The following is a 20029-nucleotide window of genomic DNA, read 5'->3' as shown; positions in this document are numbered from 1 at the left end:
TAACAGTCCACAAACGCAATGCATTTCCATCCACATCGTGAAAATTCACCTGGTCATTTAAGCGATATTATGATGTTTTTTCAGCCTAACCTCTTCACGGTATACATCGTTGTTTCTACAGGCATTTCATAGGTCATTTTGATAATATGTGATTAGAAGGCTTTGCGACGAACGAGTAGCTGCGTTTGATAAATGAGATTTAATTTGAAAAACAAGACCGGAAATGTTGTATATTTACTCACTAAACTGTGATGCATAAAAACGCCTTGATCATCTTCCGTGTTTGTGTTTTGTGCGCAGCAGACAAGGGTATTTAAAAGAGGAACAATGAGAGCTGTTTAGCATGGACAGCTACATCCGTGTGTTTCCTGGTCAAGTTTAGCCAGCTGCCCTGAGTGCTGGATTCTGCTGCGCACCCTGACAGCTTCTATCACAAGGTTGTGGAAAGATGGTGTGTGTGCTTTTGTTGTGGTAGCATTCATTGGTTCCTGTGCGAATTAACTGCACACTGCAGGTGCTCATTTGTTAAATTTAACCTTGTAGTACTGGTTTTGATGATGACGTCTGTGTGTTCCCGAGCGGAGATGGCATCCTCAGCAGCAGCAGCAGCAGCAGTCACCTTGGTGCTGCAGCTTTAGCGTTACTGGTAACTGGACAAGTAACCAGTTTCGTGGTTAAACACATCAAAGATCAGCATCACCTGCACTGACAGGCCGGCACATCCTTACTGAATATGCAACTCAGCAGGCTGCGTCTCTGACTTTGCTCAAGGTGATGTTCAAAAGGTCTAAAGGGTTCAGTGTTTGATGAGGTGGAAAATGTATCATTGACATCTCTGCTATTTATAGAAACATCTGGCTGAGCAGCTTAAATGCCTTGCACCAAGTTTTTTGTCAGATTTGTGATATTTGACAAAACGTAACGATATTATTTATGTTTCAGAGCTGTGATGTCATGGCAGCAGCCAGTGTGACCAGACCTGGTGGTGTCCAGACCACTGAAAAGTCCCAGTTGATCTTAAAAGGTAATAATATAAACTTTTTTTTTTTTTGCCCTATAGTTCTTGACATCAAATTATCAACATGAATGAAGTCGTTGTAGTGGTTAATTGACACTATAGTATATTTTAGACTTTTTTATATTTATGGTGCTCAAACTGCTGTCAAAATTTGCCTTATTCACCCCTTCACGCTAACACGCACTCACACTGATAGTACATATATATGTGTCCAGAGCTTTTTTGGCCGTGAAAAAACTTGCGGCAATTGTCCTCACAAATCCTTGTATAATAGAGGACGAGCGGTTCGTTGAGATCTACTTTGAAACACCTATTGTTGTTCATTGGAGTTCATTTTTTGTTTGTTTATTTTATCATACCACACAGCCTGTCAAAAAGTTAAATTCAAAATATTATAGTCAATTTAAACATGGAGTTCTTTTTTACGTTTTCAAAGACCTTTCTGAGAATGCATATTCATGAAAATGTTCATCTTAAGCATCAGATAAAGTTTCAGAATTGTATTTATGTGTGTCTGAAATACAGGTTTAAGAAGTCTATGGTTTGGTTTATATAGCAGTTTTTAGGCTGCGGTTTCAGTTCAGTTTGGGTCTGGTTTTTTTGTAGATTAAAGAGAAGAAAAACATCACCAACAAAGAGACAGTCATACACAATAAACATCGAAGGAGACAAATATTTTGTTGCATTAACCAGACTTGTTTTGGTCAGGTGTTTGACCCAGGAAGGGCAAAGGGTTTATGTGTTCTGATTTATCAGTGGGAACTGACTATATTCACTGTTATACAATGAGTGTTATGCTGTATCCCAAATGATCCCAGAGTTTCTTGAACCCAACGTACAGTAAACGGTAGAATTTACAATCAGACAACACTGGTGAAGTGCATGGCCACTCCTGGGTTAGTACCCTCCATTAATAGATTGGGATCTTATAAACTTAGTACAATTACGGTTTCAATCTCACTAGTACCAGTAATCTTGTCAGGACTTTCTCAGTGAAGACGGAGCTGCTGAGCCGTCGTGTGTGTGTGTGTGTGTGTGTGTGTGTGTGTGTGTGTGTGTGTGTGTGTGTGTGTGTGTGTGTGTGCGCTGCACCTTTTGCTTCCGTATTGAACTCAAGAATTGCAGTTTATTTGCAAATTGAACCTTGGATTGAGTATTGAAGGGTTTGTTTTAGTGTCGCTAGTATGAACCTGTACATAGATTCGGTATGAAGTGAAATCAGGAGCACGTCAGTGCCACAGTCTGAGAGAGTGTGTATTTCAGTAAAAGCAGTTGAGTGTTTTATCCAAGGTCAGGGACTCACCTCGTCTTCATCCATCACAACAAACGATCAAGCTTTCACTCCTGTCAGTTGTACTGCTGAAAACATGGGTGATGCAGCTAATCTGCATTTACGTGTTGCTAAGCCAGGAGTTGCAGCCGGAGCAGCATCAGTGGCGATCAGATTGTGTTAAATAAATATAGTGAGTGCAGTCTTGCAGCTTCTTCAACAACATCAAACAGATCACCACAAAATCTTAGCCCATTGTCTGGTTCATTAAGTCATGTTTCTGTCCAGGGCCATGAAGTAGCTTGCAGGTGGGTTCATTATGTAATACACCATCTAGTTCGTTGTGTTTTTTGCTTGCTTTGATACAACATGCCAGATAATTTAGACGTGTAAAGTCTCCCTGTCCATCATCCGAACTCCTCCGTTCCAGCTGTCACCAGCGTGGAGGCATGATAAACGTGTCTGATTGATTTCAGATGATTTCTGCGGAATGTTCAATCATAAAGCTCAGGTTTAGAAACACATAAAGGATCCAAGTGGAAATCTGAGTCGTTTTGAGGAGACAAGCAGATTTTGTTCAATTTCACCTGCAATGGAAAAGTAAAATTCCTCCATGCTGATCTGGTATCTCTTTGTTAGCGTGTAACCTGTTGACTTCATCCCTGTTCAAAATATTTAAGTGAGTCAGTGATCCAATCACAAGTGGACAGTATCAGGTTCATGTGTGAAAGCACCTGACATGCAACAATCACATACCTAAACGCTGTCTGAGCCACATGTGACTTTATCATGTTAGCATTGCGGACCAAGTTCTGAATTGAGTATATACTCATTTGCATGATAGGCCACATCAATCACTTTGATGGACCACATGTGCTCCACTGACCTCACTTTGAAAACCCTGTCCTGCGCTATGCCAAGTTTGTATTTATTTGATCTCATGTTGGTGTGAGAAAGGCACTGCTGCATCCCTCCACTCAGGCACATCGTTGTGAGTCCCCCCCTTCTCTTTTTCTCTCCCTCTCTCTCTGTCTCTCTCTCTCGCTCGATCGCTCGCTCTCTCATCATAGGTGGATCCTGTTCACTCTAAATGAAAGCTGATCTCTAAAGGAATTTGTGTTGATCTACATGAGCCACAGCTAAGCTAAAGATGATAAAGATGATATCATGTTTCTTTTTTGCAGGGTCTTAGTAATATACCTGCATGCGACACCTGTAATAAAACCAAACCGTGGTGGTTAAGTATTTCGGCTGTTACCAACAACACATGCGGACTGTCCCAATAGACACCATGTAGGTGTTCATTTATGTGGGGGTGGGGGGGTGGATGGTCATGCAGAGCTGGGAGAATGGGAGGATGACTTATAGTTAGGACTTATTAATGTAGTAAAAGTGGAGGTTTTTAGTGTGCCTAAGGCCATCCCCTATTTGCTACCTCATAATGGCTGTATAATATTAAAGTCTAACGGTGCATGTATGAAAAACTCTACGTGCTCATTTGTAAGTTTGGGTACAGTGTTATCTTGACAGCATGTAGAATTGGAGCTGGATTTTGCCTCTGTGTCAACTGTCAGTCTTATTTGACTAAATCCTGGTTCAGTGTCCTCCAGGGCTGATGGTTATACTTGCCGCTGATCTGCTCTCAGCCACCGTCTGCTTCTCTACCGTCACTCCAACTACAACATTCCTGGTGTTCTTCTTCTTCTCTGTCACTTCCTTGTCTACAGTTAGCTGCTGATGAGTCACAGTTTGTCTTGCGTGTGGGTGTGTATGTGTGTGTGTATCTAAACCAGTGCAGGTCTACTAATGTCTAGTCTATTATGGGATGGAGCAAAGACAGCAGTGATTTGTCTTTCATATAACTGACACGTGCTGCAACAAGATTCCCAGCAGGCCCTCTAAGCCTGTCTAAACCCAGCTGTACACTCTCCTCCCATTTGCAACATTCCCACAAGTGCTGTGACTAAGGGGGATATCATCCAAGAAGTTCTGTTTGGTTTGTAGGACCAGGGAATATCAGGAAGTATCACAGACGGAAGAATAATAACCACACATACACATAAACAAACCAGCCGGCAGCTACATACATTCTTTAAGTGTGCTAATGACTTTACTGGAAAACCTGATGGAAGCGGTGCTTCCAACATTCCACTTGAGGGCGATATTTATACTTTCGTGTTTGCTCTCCCCGTCACTAATATGCTGATGCTGATGTTCTCTACTGTCTACTGTTTGACCGCTGCTCTCTGATAAGCTACACCTGAAGTCAAACTCATAACAAGAAGTGATTTTTAATCATGTGACAAGCATGAGTGAGACACATTTATGTCATTAAGTAAATGGTTGATCCACAATCTGTACAGTCATCAATCCACAAGAGAGAACTGCTTTCTTTTAGTGTGTGAAGCTTCAACAGCGGTACGATGGTGTATCACAGAGCTGCCCTTCAGTACTGCAAGGTATAAACAACTTTTAGATGCTCTGTAAATATGTGGAAACAAACACTTCCTTTGTTGCCTAAAACCCCCACTCGACAGTAAATGTATTCATCGCGATGGATTGACAAAATTGCTGAAACATCTAGTCGGATAAGTTATGCAGAAATGATCTTATCTCAAGTATACTCTTACGTTCTTTATATCATACACAAACAGTCCCTCTTCCCTAGCATGAATTCAACCTGCTGCTGCTACTGGCGATATATTTCTAGTAGTTAGAACATTACCACCAGAGCTGAGAGGTCCCTACTCAGTCAGGAGAAACAGGGTGAGGACTGGACTAAGGCTCTATGTACCATTTAAAAAAAAAAAAAAAAAAAAAAAAAAACAGAAGTATTTTAGTGTGGGAGTCAATAAGGTGCTGTAAAAACTAAAGAAATGAAACCATGAGAATAGTTTCTATGTTTTGAAGGAGTCTACATTTTCTTATGTTAGATCCCTAAATTGAGGGCCTCTGTTTCCATAGTTCCTGAACTTACTGACCCCATGGGCTCAGAGGTGGGCAGAATGTTCTTTAAGAAATACGGGTACAGTTTTGTTTGGATGAAATGTCAACTTTTAACCTTTTTCACAAAACGGCACAACTAAAGATAGAAAAAGATTCTTTTGTGATTCTTTGTTACGTTCAACCCTTAAATACCAAGAGCCCACCCTCTTTGCTCTTCTAAAAGTGTGTTTGCTGTGTGTTGTGTGTGTACAGTGGTTTCAGCGAAGCCCCAGTCTCCCAAGCTGCCAAACCGTCACTCTCGGCTCAGCTCCTTCGTCGAGGTGACTGCCGACGGCCTGACAAGTGAAACCAAAAAAACAGGCAAGCGCAGCGGACACCTTGAGCTGCAGTGGAATGAAGACCTAACCCTGTGAGAGCACAATACCACCCCCCCCCCACACACACACACACACACACACACACACACAGAAATTGTTTGAGTTTTAACTTGGGGCCAACAGTTATTTAGATCATAAACACACGCAACATGGGTCCTGGTGTGTTGTGATGTGCGTTCTAAAATGCCATAAGTAATGATGGAAAGAAATTTAGTATTAACTTTCAAAATTTCAAGTACAATTCAAGTGGTTTTAAATAAAAACACATAAATGATGAATTTTGTGGTAGGTAAGGAAAATATATAAAATATGAATTATTTTTACATTTTACATTTAACTACTAAAATTAAGATTTTTGTGAGTGAAAATAATTTTGATGCCAGTATGTACAGCAGTATCGTAGTAAGACAGAGTACATTAGGTGAATTTACTCTATGAAGTGTGTTTTAAACTATTCTTTTTAATGATGTGTGTGTATATTACTTCGTTTTTGACAGTAATGTGACGCCTCAGAGTCGTCTGGATCTGAAGCTGTGGAGCTGCCACACACTGAGGAAGGAGTTACTGGGCAGCGCCACAATAGACCTGCTGGACACACTGCGGACACACGATGGCAAGAGTAAGGACACACACACACACGCCACACACACGCTCCTGGTAATGTACCAGCATTATGGTTTGTCAGTGGCAGAGGCTATACTAATACGATCATCTTTTTTGAGATGGTTTGCTTGTGTGCACTCTGTGCAGTGCACCTACATTATGGAAAAATAGTTCTCACCTTAACATTCACGGGTAATTGGAAAACTAAAATTTGTGGAAAAAAAAGGTTTTTTAACAAGTTGTAGCGGTGATAACATGTATCTGGGGAGGCAGACAACTACGAGTTTCTGAGCGAGAAATTTTTCTTACTTCCCTCCATAAACACACTCTTCTGTCTTTTCATTGCCACTGCAGTGGTTTCTGTTTTGAGAATTCGGAGCTAGCTTCTTGTACCTGAAAGCAGCACTGAATTGCTGGAGGTTGTTCCCTGTAAAGACAAGTTTGATACCTGTAAAGACAAGTTTGATAGAGGAGGAGAGATATTATCCTGCATATTACAAGACAGTGTACCGCTTAAATGCTGCCGTAATATGAAATATACCATTATTTATTTTTTTATGATTGCATGTTTATTAGGTTTAGGCTAACTTACATGCAACAGTCAGTACTTACAACCGAGAATATTGTGAGTGTGATTTCACAGTTGTCTGGAGAGTCTGAAAGCAAAGAACATGTAAGAGTAAGAAAAAAGGAAGGAAGTCGAATTGTAGAAAGTGTAATAATCATTTTTTCCAAGCAGCTAACATTACCAAGTTTGGGTGGATGTGATTCATGAAAGTTTGTTCTTGTGAAAATGCTTATCGTCCTCTAATAACAACAAGTAACCTTATAGAGAAAGAAGAAAACTTTTCCAAAGCTTTTGCCAGGAGTTTTCCTACGGAATGCTGATAAATACTCACAGTTACTGTACATTTTCCCCCTCAAACACTGGATATGTATACTGCATTCCAGCTGATCTGGGAAGTCAGAATTTCCAAGTTCCCAGTTGGAAAATTTAACTGGATTTACTCAACTCCATATATACCTGTCAAAACTAAAGATCACAATTCCAGTCACTGCTGTGCAACTCAATCACGTGAATGCTTTTAAAATTTACAATTTCAGCATCTTGTTTTGTTGCGTCACATTAAATCAGTTAGTTGTGCACACAGAGATGCTCATATTTTATCTGTAGATATGTTGCAATGACATTTATATGCACTATATACAGTGTAGAAAGTTGTTATTAACTGCTATTGCAAACGTCGACTGTCCACTAGGATGTGACATCACTCCCAGTTGTGAGGTAAATCAAAAACAGCGATAACACTTAGCTTTTATTAACACATTAATTAACCAGCAAATCTTCGCCATCTGCAGGCAGATATCTGGTCCAGGGTCACATCATATTTTCATAAGATAACATGATAGAGATGCCATATTATATCATCTTATAGAGTGCAAAAGAGAAAGAATGTACAGAATGTGTTTAAGACAAGGCTGCTTGTCTCAAAAACCATTCAGTGTCTCAGAGAAAGAAAGTCGGTAGAATAAAAATACATTGTACTAAAACCAGTAGATTTCTGTCACTGATTCCAACTATGACATCTGAATTGTAGGACCATAAATGAATAAAGGACTGATCACACAGTGTCCACTATGGACCACACTGAGCAAACAATTAGAATTTAAACTCTTCTCGTTGAGTGTATGAAGTATCTTCGTCACACCAGCTAGATCTGCGGATTTTGTGCAAGAGTAAACTCTATATCCCTGTGTTTCTTTAGAGGTTTACACCCTGATGAATGTATGTAGCAGATTTATTGAGGCTTTCTCTTTAACTCTTAGATTTCTCTTAAAAATAGCATCTAACTTGGTGAGACTTGTCTTGGTTTCCCATGCAGCAGCAATGATTGACCTCCTGGAGGCTGCTACATCCTGTGTGGGAGTAAATTGAGCAACATGATGTAATTGCCTTGCGGGCTCAATTTCTCAAACTTCCTTGAATTCTCAGTAATGTGCCACCCAACATTATTATTGTGTAACTGAATGCATCACCATCAGAGTTCTGATGGCCAATATTAAATGTCATGAGTCTAATTCTTCTTTTTTTTGTTGGAATTCTTTCTTCTTCTTCTTCTTTTTGAGTTGGCAGTGATCCAAAACACACTTTCCTAAATAAGACCTATTTTAAAGTGATGCAATTAGAATATGAAATCAGGCGTGGTCTGATGATTAAGTTAAGACTTGGTTTAGTGCTTGACAGTTTTTTGTACTATGTCCCATGGACAGAGTTCAGAAATCAGGGTGGGAGAAAATATGTAAAAATAACTGTGATGTGTTGCTTTTAGAACTGAGATGTGTATTATTTGTTGTCCAGAACTGTTCTGCTTTCTGGCATTTTGGCCATTTTAAAGCTTGTGCTTATTTCCATAATTTAATGGCCTTCGTGGACAAACTGCAATACAGTTGGTGTGTGTGTGTGTTTTTAAGAGGTACGAAGATTAACCCCTGCAGTTAATCTGAAAATTCGATTTTTATTGAAATGTATCATATTAAATTTGACTGCTACTCTGTCCTTCAAGTTTGAATGTTAATCGAGAGGCATGAGAAGCTCACAGCAGAGAATCCTTCCTGCATCCCCGTGTAGCTCACAGCATCACTTCATGACAGCATTTTAGCTAAGTGCTGGAAAGAGGTCCCAGGTTGAAAACCCAGCAGAACAAAAGTTAAGCAAGTTTTCATGAGCAAGCAGAGTTCAGCATGTAGACACACACACACACGCACACACACACACACACACACACACACACACACACACACACACACACTGTAATTAAAATCTACAACAAATGGCTACCCTGGGCACTGGAGAAATTCTCATTTAGTAATCATCTAAACTCAGACAGTTTATAAAATGATTGCCAAGAATCAAAATAAACACTAGAATTTTTATACATATGCTATTATCTGGATTATATTTTCAATTAATTCACATCACAACTATGCACTTCTTTATTTGATCGTCTAACCTGTGAAACTGACACCACAACTCAGTGGCTAAATACATGGTTCCTACATTTATTCCTGCAGATATTGTGGATGAGTTATCCAACATTATGATGGCCACAGTCTTACAGTATGGTATCATGGTATCCTTCCCCAACCACTCATCTGGGTGCTCTCTCCCTCTCTCTCCCTCCCTCTCTCTCTCTCTCCTCCCTCTCTCTCTCTCTCCTCCCTCTAGTGGAGAATGTCCAGCTGAGTCTGGTACTGCAGACGGAGAACAAAGGCTCAGTTGTAGCGGGAGGCGAGCTCAACGTCTGTCTGGACGGCATGGTTGTTGATCTGGGCTCGCTGCCCAATGGCAGCACAGCAGCAGACAGTGAGTCCCGCCTTCACCACACATGCATGTGCAACACACACGGCATGCATGCACATACACACACACACGTACACACACACACACACACACATCAGTGCTGTCAAGTGACACACTTGTAAGTGAAAAGAAGTGAATTTAATGTTTAATGAAGCCAACAGTTGCCTGAGGTTGAGCAGAGCAAGAAAAGACTGATAAAGCTTTAAAACGCAATTAAAGTAGCACTTCAGTAATCCCTGAGGGGAAATCAGAGGAAACACAACAAGACAAAGTATATGGCAAATAAGCGTTAAATCTAATGCAATAAAACACCCACATAATCCACTCAAAAGAAGTTATTTGACTTTTATTTGGTCCACAAGAAATACACTCCAAAAATGACAAATGCAGGGCTGATAAAACACACTTCAGACCTTTTGGATGGGAACACAAATGCAGGGCAAACCTAATGTCACATACGGCCTCTCAGTTTGTAAAAAGTGGTTTTTGGAAATGCGAGGTTTTCAGCGAAGACAGACGTACGTAAGTGAACATGCACACACAGTTTCCCACAGAAATCCAGACAGCTCATTAGTACAGAATACACCACAATATTCAACTCTCACTCTTTCCCATCCTCTCTTTCTTAAATGTGTGTGAATATTGCCAACAACCACACATACAAACACTCACTCACTCACACACACACACACACACACACACACACACACACACGGATCATTTGGTACAGTAGGATGTTTGTGTGTTTCTCCGTCCCAGTAATGAGTGTGTTCCCTCCTTGGAAAAAGGCAGAGGTTTCACATTGTGTAAATGACAACTTTCCAGAGTTTCGTCTTACCCACATGGCTTTGAATTAATAGTGTTCATGCTCATTTTGGTCTTTGTCATGGTGAGATGAGGGTTTTGAGGCTTGGATGCATAATTCATGTGGTTGCAGAATTGTGCATAGAGTATTGCTGGGACATAATGTTTTAATTTATTCACTTAAAGTTGTGTTTTCTCAGGTTTCTCTCCTTTCACTGTGTTGTGTGGACACAGATTTGATGTAAAGGCGAGCGAAATTCAGGTGAAGCTCAATCTGTTTCTGTTGATGTTGTTCACCTTTGACATCATGTGGTTTCTGACACCACAGAAACAATTAGTGTAAGACTTCTTGAGATTCATTGATTAGCTTAGTCAATATATCAAAGTAATTCAGCCTTATATTCAATATATTATGTTATAATCTGAAAGAAAATGCCCTGAAACCAATAAATATATTATTTTGGGGAAAAAAAGTCAATCTAATGTATTGACAGGTAAAATATGTAAAATATGAGAACAGAGGTTGTTGTAACCCTGTGACCTCTAGGCCAGGTATCATATGTTTCCACTCAGGACCCCCAAAATAAAGGTCTCCAAGTTTTGTGACCCCCGCTATCCTCAGATGTGGTTGAAGTGTAGAAATGCTACATACACACACTTTAACCAACACCTCAGGCATTACATTTTGCCACATTAGAACCGGTCACAAGAACTAAGGGTTCTGATGTGGTTTGTGTTTCTATCTACCAGAAAAGGAGAAGGTCTCCAATAGGTAACCACCCCCCACCCCATTGGCATAGCTAAGGCTAAACCTTCAGTGCCCCTCCACCTCTGATCTGTGTCAGCAGATGTTTCTCCGACTCAAATTAAAATCTCATTGCACTTTTGTTACTCGTAACTCCCATCAGCAGAACATGATTACTCCAAATACTTGGTCAGGACAGCAGGAATTTGTAAAAGCTTACCTTCCCACAGGATATTTATGAGATGTTTTTCTCCTTTTTACTTGAAAAGCCTTTTTTGGTTTGATTGTTTTCTTTTAACTTTGAAAAATGTTCTTATTAAAAAGTAGACATATATAGACCTGCAGATTACCAAAATCAGCAGAATAGTGGATGTGTCAATCCAAAAATGCTGTTGCTGTTGATGTGTATTTATTTATGTCAGTAAAGTAAGGGAATTTACTGACGATGTGGGATAACGTCCGTCTTGGAAAGAATAACATGTCAGGCACATTGTAAAGTTAATCAACCGCAGCAGAAGAAATGATCACTGCAACAAAACTGCGAAACACCTTTTGTGTTTTACTGGTCCAAACCCGTGTGAAATCCTTGTCATAGTCCATAGAGGAAGCATCTTAAAGCTTCTGCTGGCTTATGAACATTCAGTCGACTATTTTTTCATTTCCAGGTGCTCTGCTAACTTTTTATTTTCCTTTATGGTTTGGAAGCAAAGACTAAGTGTCTTTTTAAACAAATAAAGTTTTTAAGTCGCCCTTAAAACCACGTACTTGCATCCAACTCTCTACAACACACAGACACACACACACACACACACACACACACACACACACACACACACACACACAAAGCTTTTCATAGAGCGCCACACAGAGTGTGCAGTGTATTCTGGTGAATGAACACAGGGTCGCCAGTAATGGCCATGGCCTGCTGCAGCATGGGCTACATAAATGTGTCTCTTTGTGACTGTTAAGATGTGAAGAGAGGTTAAGTGTGTGTGTGTGTGTGTGTGTGTGTGTGTGTAATGTGTTTGTTTATGTGTGCATGCTGTTACTTGTCTTCTCAAGAGCAGCAGGATTAGAAAAATCCTCAAAAATGAGGGCATTTTACAAGTCATACATTATGAAACTGGTTAAAAACTGATTTACTTATAGATTTAGGTTATGATAAGACACAAAGACATTTTGCTGAATTGTCTCAATAGTCTAAATACCTGTTATTGCTTCAGTAATCATCCTGTGTTTTAGTTTAGCCAAAACTGAAGTTTCAGAGCTGCCCGTTTCAGTGTTGCAGTAATTATGTGCCAGTGGCTTCCTGAAAACTTGTTTTTATAGCAGAATTGCCAGGCTCAAGGAAGTCACCGCTCCAGCTAAAAAGTAGTGCCCCTCAACGTATTACTTGCTTAACGGAGGAGTAGCTGTTTAATTTTGGTCCCCGCCTGGCTGTTTCCAGGCCTAATGATTGATTCTTCTTATCTAACTTAGACAGTGAGCAAGCCTGGTTTGAAGTTAAATTTGGGGCGATAACATAAAGGAACGTAGTGTGCAAATGGGAGGTCTTCACCATGCAGTTGGACAAACTTAATTTTGACACATGTACAGTTTAAAGATGAAGCTACAATGCAGAGTTCCACTGTTCCCTTTATGTGTCCTGCCGCTTGGCGTTCTCGTGAAACGGTGCACGCACACATAATCACTGACATCAGGAGTGCTTTTGTCTAATTTGTTTCAGAGAATTGCGTAATTGAGTCTCATTGCTTGCAGCTCGGCAGGACAATTGCCTCCTGTGATCCTAAAGCTGTGTGCATGGTTGCGGTGGGGGTGGGTGGGGGGTTTCCTCTCTTGGCTTGTGGGGGCAGGAATGACAGAGGTTGTGTTTGTATATATGTGTGTTTTTTTGGGGGTGGGGTGGGGTGAGAGAAGTTGGTGAACAGAAATGTGCCCGCTAAAAGCAGGGTCTCAAGTTGAGGCACTTGTCGTGTGTGTGTGTGTGTGTGTGTGTGTGTGTTTTATGGTCTCATGTGTCGCTGCATGCATGTGTTTTTGAGCTTGTGTGTGTGTGTGTGTGTGTGTGTGTGTGTGGGTCTGTACATGTGTTTTACATTCATTAATGTGTGTGCGTATGTGTGGAGGCGTATGTGAGCCTCCTGAATATATACTGTGTATAAAGGTGGGAGTGTGTTGGCTTCAGGTGGTGTTAAGGCACTCTGTGTTCTCACTCTGAACGCACCTCTGTTAGCGTGGAGGTTTTGCTCATTTCCCCTGGCAGCCCTCATAAACAACCCCTTGTACTGAAAGATGGGGAGAAACAGAGCAGACAGATTTCAACTCTCCGAATATTGACACACTTTGTAAATGGAAGAAGCACACACTCCACATACACATAACTTCCTATTCTACAGAAGCCTCAGCAGAGGACACAGCCAGAGTCCACCAGGCGCTTCATGCTAAACACTTGAACATTAGCAGGAAGAGAAGCACAGTAATATTGACATCCTATCAGTATCAGAAGAATATAGCTCAAAGTAGTAAAACTGGAATGATATTTATATTTGACTAATTTTGCCAACATAATGAACAAACACTTAAGTAAATATATGATTTTTGACCTTTTCCACCAAATGTTTTGCAAATAAAGTGGGTTTTTTTTCTCAAATTTGTAATGTTTGAGTCTATTTCTGTATGTACGAAATGTGACGATCATATAAACATGTTTTTATACGGATATTGTTGTCTTTGGAGAATATCAGCTGTCTGCCTAATCGGATGTGAAACATCAACTGATTGGATATCAGCAATAAACAAATCAACACCTTGCAACTAGAAACCTGTTCGTAGTATGAGACAGAATTGCTGATTTAACAAGGTGTTCCTTTTTGTCATGCCAGGTTCATAATCTCCACGCTTGTATTTTGTGTAGTTGTACTGTATAAACCAGGATTGATCATTGAGAAAGCAACTGCTCCTTAATCATTAAAACTCGAATTAAAGTAAACAGTGATGGTGAGAAGACAACAGCGCCAAATGTGTCATGTTCTCTTTTATAACATTTATGTATTTTTCTCCACTCAGAGGAGCAGAACATAGTGGTTCCTGATGCGGAAGCCATATGTGCCTTAAATTTTTTTTTTTAATGTGGAGCTGTAGAGAAGTTTTTATGTTCATTCAGTCACCGACACACATACACACACACGCACACACAGATGCAAGTGCGCATGTGCACAGCAGAGCAGTAATTATACTATTAAGAGGGAGGAGGTGAATGACAAAATGGTTTCTCCTCAAGACCCTGTTTATTTTTCTTTATGTCCATCAGGGCTGCTCACAAGAAGCTCTTTCATCGTCACAAAACACCTCTGTGTGTGTGTGTGTGTGTGTGTGTTTGTGTGTGTGTGCGTGCACGCGTGCGCTTGTGTCAAGAGAGACAGAACGAAAGCATGTCAGTGACAGATGAATGCTTTGAATAGGATGGATGTAAACATGCACATTGGGGTGGTCATTCTATAGGTTTGAGTGTCTCACATGTAGTGTGCGCGTGTGTGTGTGTGTGTGTGTATGTGTGTGTGTGTGTGTGTGTGAGAGAGAGAGAGCTTTTTCATGAAAAGCAAGGTATAGGCCTGTGGTTTTTAGTCACAGTTGGGACTGAGCATATAGTCTCACATTCCCGTACACCAATAAGGCCAAACACACACACACACACACACACACACACACACACACACACACCAGCACAAGCACAAACAGTCTCTATTTAACTAGCAACTGTACTTCTGTTGCCACAATATTATATATAAGTTTATATGGATCTAATCACTGATGAGGGTTTTTATGAATAGAAAGTTGCACGGTTCTTTAAGAGTACATGTTCTCCTTGAATGTGCAGCTCAGAACATGAATCCACTTCTAGTGTTCAGCGTGATATTAGAGTGAGACTGTTTTGTGTGGCTGCTGCTGGGTCCCCAGTAAGTGAATGCCTCCCAACTGTCCCTGCAGGGTCAGTGGGAGAATGCTGTAGAGACTGCACAAACCTTTGAACCCTATTGTAAATGAAATTGACTTAAGTTAACTTTTTTAGTTCGTAGTCTTATATGTTGAGGATTGAATTTCCATCTGAGGTTCAGCACTGCCCAGGAGGGCAAGTGAATCTGACATCTTAATGCACTCGGCCTGTTGTAATGAGTCCTGCCATGCAGCACGGAGGTTACACCAGAAAACAAGTCCGGGACAGGCTTGATGATGCAGTTACTACTCTAGTCTCTTCGAGGTCTCTCAATGTCTCTGTCTCTCTCTCTTCCCTCTGATGAACATGCTGGATAGGTTACCATGACAGCTGCTCAGCGATGTCACACAAAGGTTTGTTTTTCTTTGTTGCAGAGATGCTTCAGTCAGATAGACCCAACCTGAGGAGGACACAGAGTGAGGAGACCCCTGGTGCTGCTGGATCTCACAGCAGGTCAGAACACACACACACACACACACACACACACACACACACACACACACACACACACACACAGTGGATTTGCACAAGAATGCTATTTATGTGAGGAGAAAGTGAGTCTACACATAAACATACTCATACATCTTTTCCATAACCTAATTGAACTATTGTTTGGAATTAAAGAGAGCATTTTCTAGCCTGGAATTATCTTCATTGACATAATCTGCAGATTCTTTGCCAATGAAAATACAGTTTGGCATTTTAATTTAAACATGCCAGGAGAATCTACATCTGAGTTCGCGTGAATTTTGTACCACTGAAACCACAAGAACCATGGGCGGCATGAGACATATGGTTCAGGGTTTGTGTTAATCCATTGCTAACTTGCGCGCACACACACACACACGCGCACATACAGAAAGCAAACTTGTTAAGCATCACAGTTCACTACTCTGCTGATTTTAAATCTCTGCAGACATTGTGGTATAAAATAAGAATAATAGCACAATAATAAACTTGTGTAACCTCTTTCTGAAACCCTGTTTACAAAGCTCTTATATGAAAATCATAAACGGAGGGCTTAATTGTACTCCAAATAAATGGAGGAAAGAGAAGGAGAGGGTCGAGTGAAGGCAGCCTGTGCCAGTATGGTCAACTGAAACACTTCTGCAGAGTGCTAGTATGTTACCCCCCTCCTGCATGTGGTTTCAAACACTGCTCTCACTGGCTAGAATGGTGGTGTGATAATAAATAGTGGAACAGTCTGCATGTATTTCAAAGGTTTGCAGTGGGAGTGCATGGGGTCAGATGGTATTTCCCTCTAAACATTGTAGGGGGGCATTAAATATAGTTCAGCCAAGAGTCCAAACCACTGCTGTCATGGAGAAGCAGTCAACATCTCCATCCAGTAGTGTGTGAATACCACTGACAGACAATAGGAGGTGTAGGGTTTTTCTGTCCTTGGCAATCTCCCAGGACAAGGAGCTAGGGGTCCACACACAAACACACACTCATCAGCGTTTACAAACACAAACACACACATACACTAAGTGTGAAAGTCAAACTGTGGCTTCCTTCCTCAGTGGCGGCTTCTTCTCCTTATTGTGGGGAATAAACAACTGAGTGCAGCGCTGAATCCGGTGTTCTGCTGCTCAGCGTTCATGCTCAGCCTCAGCATTCCTCGGCCCCAGGGAGGGAACGCCAACATGTTTGCTTTGTACAAAGGTTCATGTCAGAAAGTTATATTTAGTGTAGGAAAATATGAGGATGTTCTGAGAGGAAAAGTAGCCAGCACCTGTGTGTGTGTGTGTGTGTGTATATATATAAAACGATCTCATTGAACTGTAAAAAGCAACAGTTTAACACTTCTTGTTTTTGGTACAGTGAGCACAAATGTTGATGTTTCCTTGTCACCTCTTTTTTCTCATCGCACCTCCCTCTCACCCTCCCTCCTGCTTTCTTTCCTCCTCATCTCCTTTTCTTTTCCTTCCTGTCCTCATCTGATTTACCCACCCCTCTCTCTTTCTGTCTGTCTCTAAGCAGGAGTAATAGGCACTCTGTGGGGGGTTCGCAGGGTAGCTCCCCAGGGTGCTCCAGAGGGGTCTCGCTGACTAACGGGGAGTTGAATGAGGAGCAGATCCCTGGCCCAGGCTCCTCTGGTCGGCGTCGGTCCTCCAAGAGTCACAGCAGCCCTGGAAGCAGTGCAGGTATATGAAGTATCTGTTTAAAGTTATTTACACACAGATTCACACATTTGTTTGTGTTCACTAACCAGACTGGTTAGACTTTAGTTGTTCAAAAATTCATGCAGATTGATCATTGATAAAGGAGCACTGTCAAAGAGCACCACCATATTTTGGAGCAAGGGGAAGTTTAATCAGTTTAATCAGTATTTTGTACTGAAATAGTGACTTTGTAACTACTTCACTAAATGTAGGGCCAGAACTAATTCAACTAATTTTCTTCAGTTAACCCCTCCATTGTCTATGAATTGTCCAAAAAAAAAATAATCTAATGAATTCCTGTTATAATTTCCAACAGCTCAGGAAGATGTATTTAAAAAGCTTATGTTTGACTCACAGTCCTAAGCACAAATTATAGACAGCCAACTGAGATAATGGTAAATTCATCTCATTCGAGGAGCTAGAAGACAAAAACAGTCTGACTTCTTGCTTGCCAGGGATGATTGTAAGATCCTAGTTTACTTGTCAGAAGTAAGTCCCTCTTTCATCCCTCTTTTTCTTTTCATCGTCTCAGATAAAGTTGAGTTGACATCCAACGGGCTGGAAAACAATTGTGGCAGTGTGGCTCGCCACACGCTTCCTCCGTCCTCTCCATCAGGCCGATCCCCAGCTGCCAGCAGCAGCAGTAGCCCCTCTCCAGGTCAGGATGCCCTGGGTTCAGTAACCCCAGCGGAACCGGGCCCCACCACCACCTCCAACACAGAACAGGCCAGCAACACTGCCACAGAGCCTGCCTCAGAGTCGCTCCCGGCTGGGTAAGAAAATATCTTGTATTTGATGCAAACGATCCAGTTGAGTTTTATTAATCTAAAAGTTGTAACCAAAAAAAGTGTTTGATACAAAACGGACATGAAAACCAAATTGCTTACAAGACTGATATCTATTTTTGAGGGCACTCTTGTAATAACAAAGACCACTCAGCTTTTCCTGACTCAGTAAATGGCATCCTTGTGAATTTTAAACAATTGTTACATTCTGTAACATATGCTTAGGTACAGAAGAAGTTTCATTTGTCACATACTAAAATATGTGCAGAACTTTTAATTTCCTTTGCACCCCCCCCCCGACCACATGTTGTAATAAAACAGTCTGCTTGCTGTTATTGCTCTTTTTTTTTAGCTAAACTACTTAATGCTTCTGCATTTCTTTAAATACAAATTACTTGGAGAGTTGGACTGATTCCTTTTGTTGGGGATGCCTGGAATATTCTGTGTTCAGAGTTCACAAAAGTTCACATTTTAGAGTTCACTGAAATGGAAAACTGTTAAGAGTCAAGGGCTGACACTTTCCTTGAATTAGCTCGGAGCAAGTTTATCTTTTTAAAAAGAGAGATAAAGCCAGGGCTAAATGTTGTGGCAATCATGATCTTGCTGACATGGAATATTTAAGAGATATTTTAGGAATTTTTCTTAAATCAAAACAAGACTTGCAAAACCTACTTATTTTGAAGATATCGTTTATCTTTTCTCATGATACTCGTAACCCTAAGCAATACTGGAATCAAGTCAACAGTATTCCAAACAAACCTGTCAAAAGTTCCTCTAACTTGAATAGAATCAATCATGAAATAGTTGGTGATACTTTAATCATCTAAAGCCTTCAATAAGCATCATATCTGTAATTCTTCTTTTCTGATTCCTCCAGCACTATTAGTTCCTCTGTCTGTTCTTCTAATGATTTTTGTGATTTTGACATTTGACCCAAATCTTATTACAGACAAATTTGTCCCCCTACTACAGCTCTCTTTAGATTTGCTAAATATGTATCTTCATCCTTTTTGTCAAACGGCCACTGCTGATTTTAACTAGGTTGATTACTGTCTACTCCTCAATCAGTCCTATTTCACTGGTGTATTTTAACAGGCTTTACTCTGCCTAAAAGAAGTCGTTGTGTTGTATTTCATGGTTGAATATTTAGGTATGGGTGAGGGTGTGCCCCAAGATTCTAGTCTTGATCCTCTAATTTTCTCTGTTATTAATAATGATCTCTTGAAAATTTGTTCTGACTGCCATGTCCATTTATACACTGATGATACTGTTATTTATTCATCGAATTCTATTACATCACATATTTTACCAGAATTCATTACAGTCTGATTTTGATATAATTCAGAACTGATTGGCGGTATGATATACGGACATTAGCATAAATTTCTATGATAAACCACTTGGGAAAGTGAATGTCTTTAAATATCAGAGTGTCTGTCTCTATCCAGAACTTTCTTTGTGGCCTCTTTTTGATTATTGCAATGTGATTATAAAATACCCTTCCAAAGCTATTTTATTTCATTGTTAAGTTAAGAAAAATATGTATTTACTTAGTACCTTCCTGTACTGGATTATTCTGATATTGTTTGATGTATTTGTTTATAGTTGTTTGGACCTTTAATTTTTATGATTGGATCCCTGTAATTTTCCAAGTCTGTTGTTGTGTTATTGTATTTGTGTTTTAAGTCCCCCTTTGAAAACCAGATGATTTATCTCATGGGGATTATCCTTAAATAAAATTGTCTAAATTGTATGTAACATTGTCAGAAAAGCTCAACTCTGTCAAAAAAGAAACAGGTTTCAGTGGTGGAAATATACTTTACAGTGTGTTTGATGCACATGTGTGTGTTTTGCCTCTCTGTTTAGCTGGGAGCAGAGGGTGTTACCTCATGGCAGAGTTTATTACGTTGACCACAACACCAAAACCACAACATGGGAGAGACCACTGCCACCAGGGTATG

The 20029-nt window shown here is 40.4% G+C and overlaps 1 protein-coding gene across 5 annotated transcripts in view; it reads left to right on the top strand.

Moving 5' to 3' along the window:
- wwp2 (WW domain containing E3 ubiquitin protein ligase 2) overlaps nucleotides 1-20029 on the top strand; it is a 48824-nt gene that overhangs the window by 496 nt on the left and 28299 nt on the right. For 2 of the 5 annotated variants that reach the window (XM_086208624.1, XM_086208620.1), the window contains exons 1-9: nucleotides 286-451; nucleotides 943-1024; nucleotides 5487-5643; nucleotides 6109-6230; nucleotides 9441-9578; nucleotides 15493-15571; nucleotides 17099-17265; nucleotides 17816-18056; nucleotides 19935-20024. In XM_086208624.1, coding sequence (XP_086064750.1) covers nucleotides 449-451; nucleotides 943-1024; nucleotides 5487-5643; nucleotides 6109-6230; nucleotides 9441-9578; nucleotides 15493-15571; nucleotides 17099-17265; nucleotides 17816-18056; nucleotides 19935-20024 — 1079 coding nt within the window. In that variant the 5' untranslated portion in view covers nucleotides 286-448. Of the gene's footprint in view, nucleotides 1-283; nucleotides 452-942; nucleotides 1025-5486; nucleotides 5644-6108; nucleotides 6231-9440; nucleotides 9579-15492; nucleotides 15572-17098; nucleotides 17266-17815; nucleotides 18057-19934; nucleotides 20025-20029 lie in introns of those variants that run through there. The other 3 variants (XM_086208623.1, XM_086208621.1, XM_086208622.1) reach the window with 3 other exon arrangements.

The sequence above is a fragment of the Aulostomus chinensis genome, chromosome 7, assembly GCF_037954235.1.
Source record: "Aulostomus chinensis isolate RoL2024-O1b breed Wild chromosome 7, RoL_Achi_v1.0, whole genome shotgun sequence".
Taxonomy (NCBI): domain Eukaryota; kingdom Metazoa; phylum Chordata; class Actinopteri; order Syngnathiformes; family Aulostomidae; genus Aulostomus; species Aulostomus chinensis.
The sequence above is the reverse complement of the archived record's forward strand: the minus strand, read 5'-3'. Positions and strand labels throughout refer to the sequence as shown.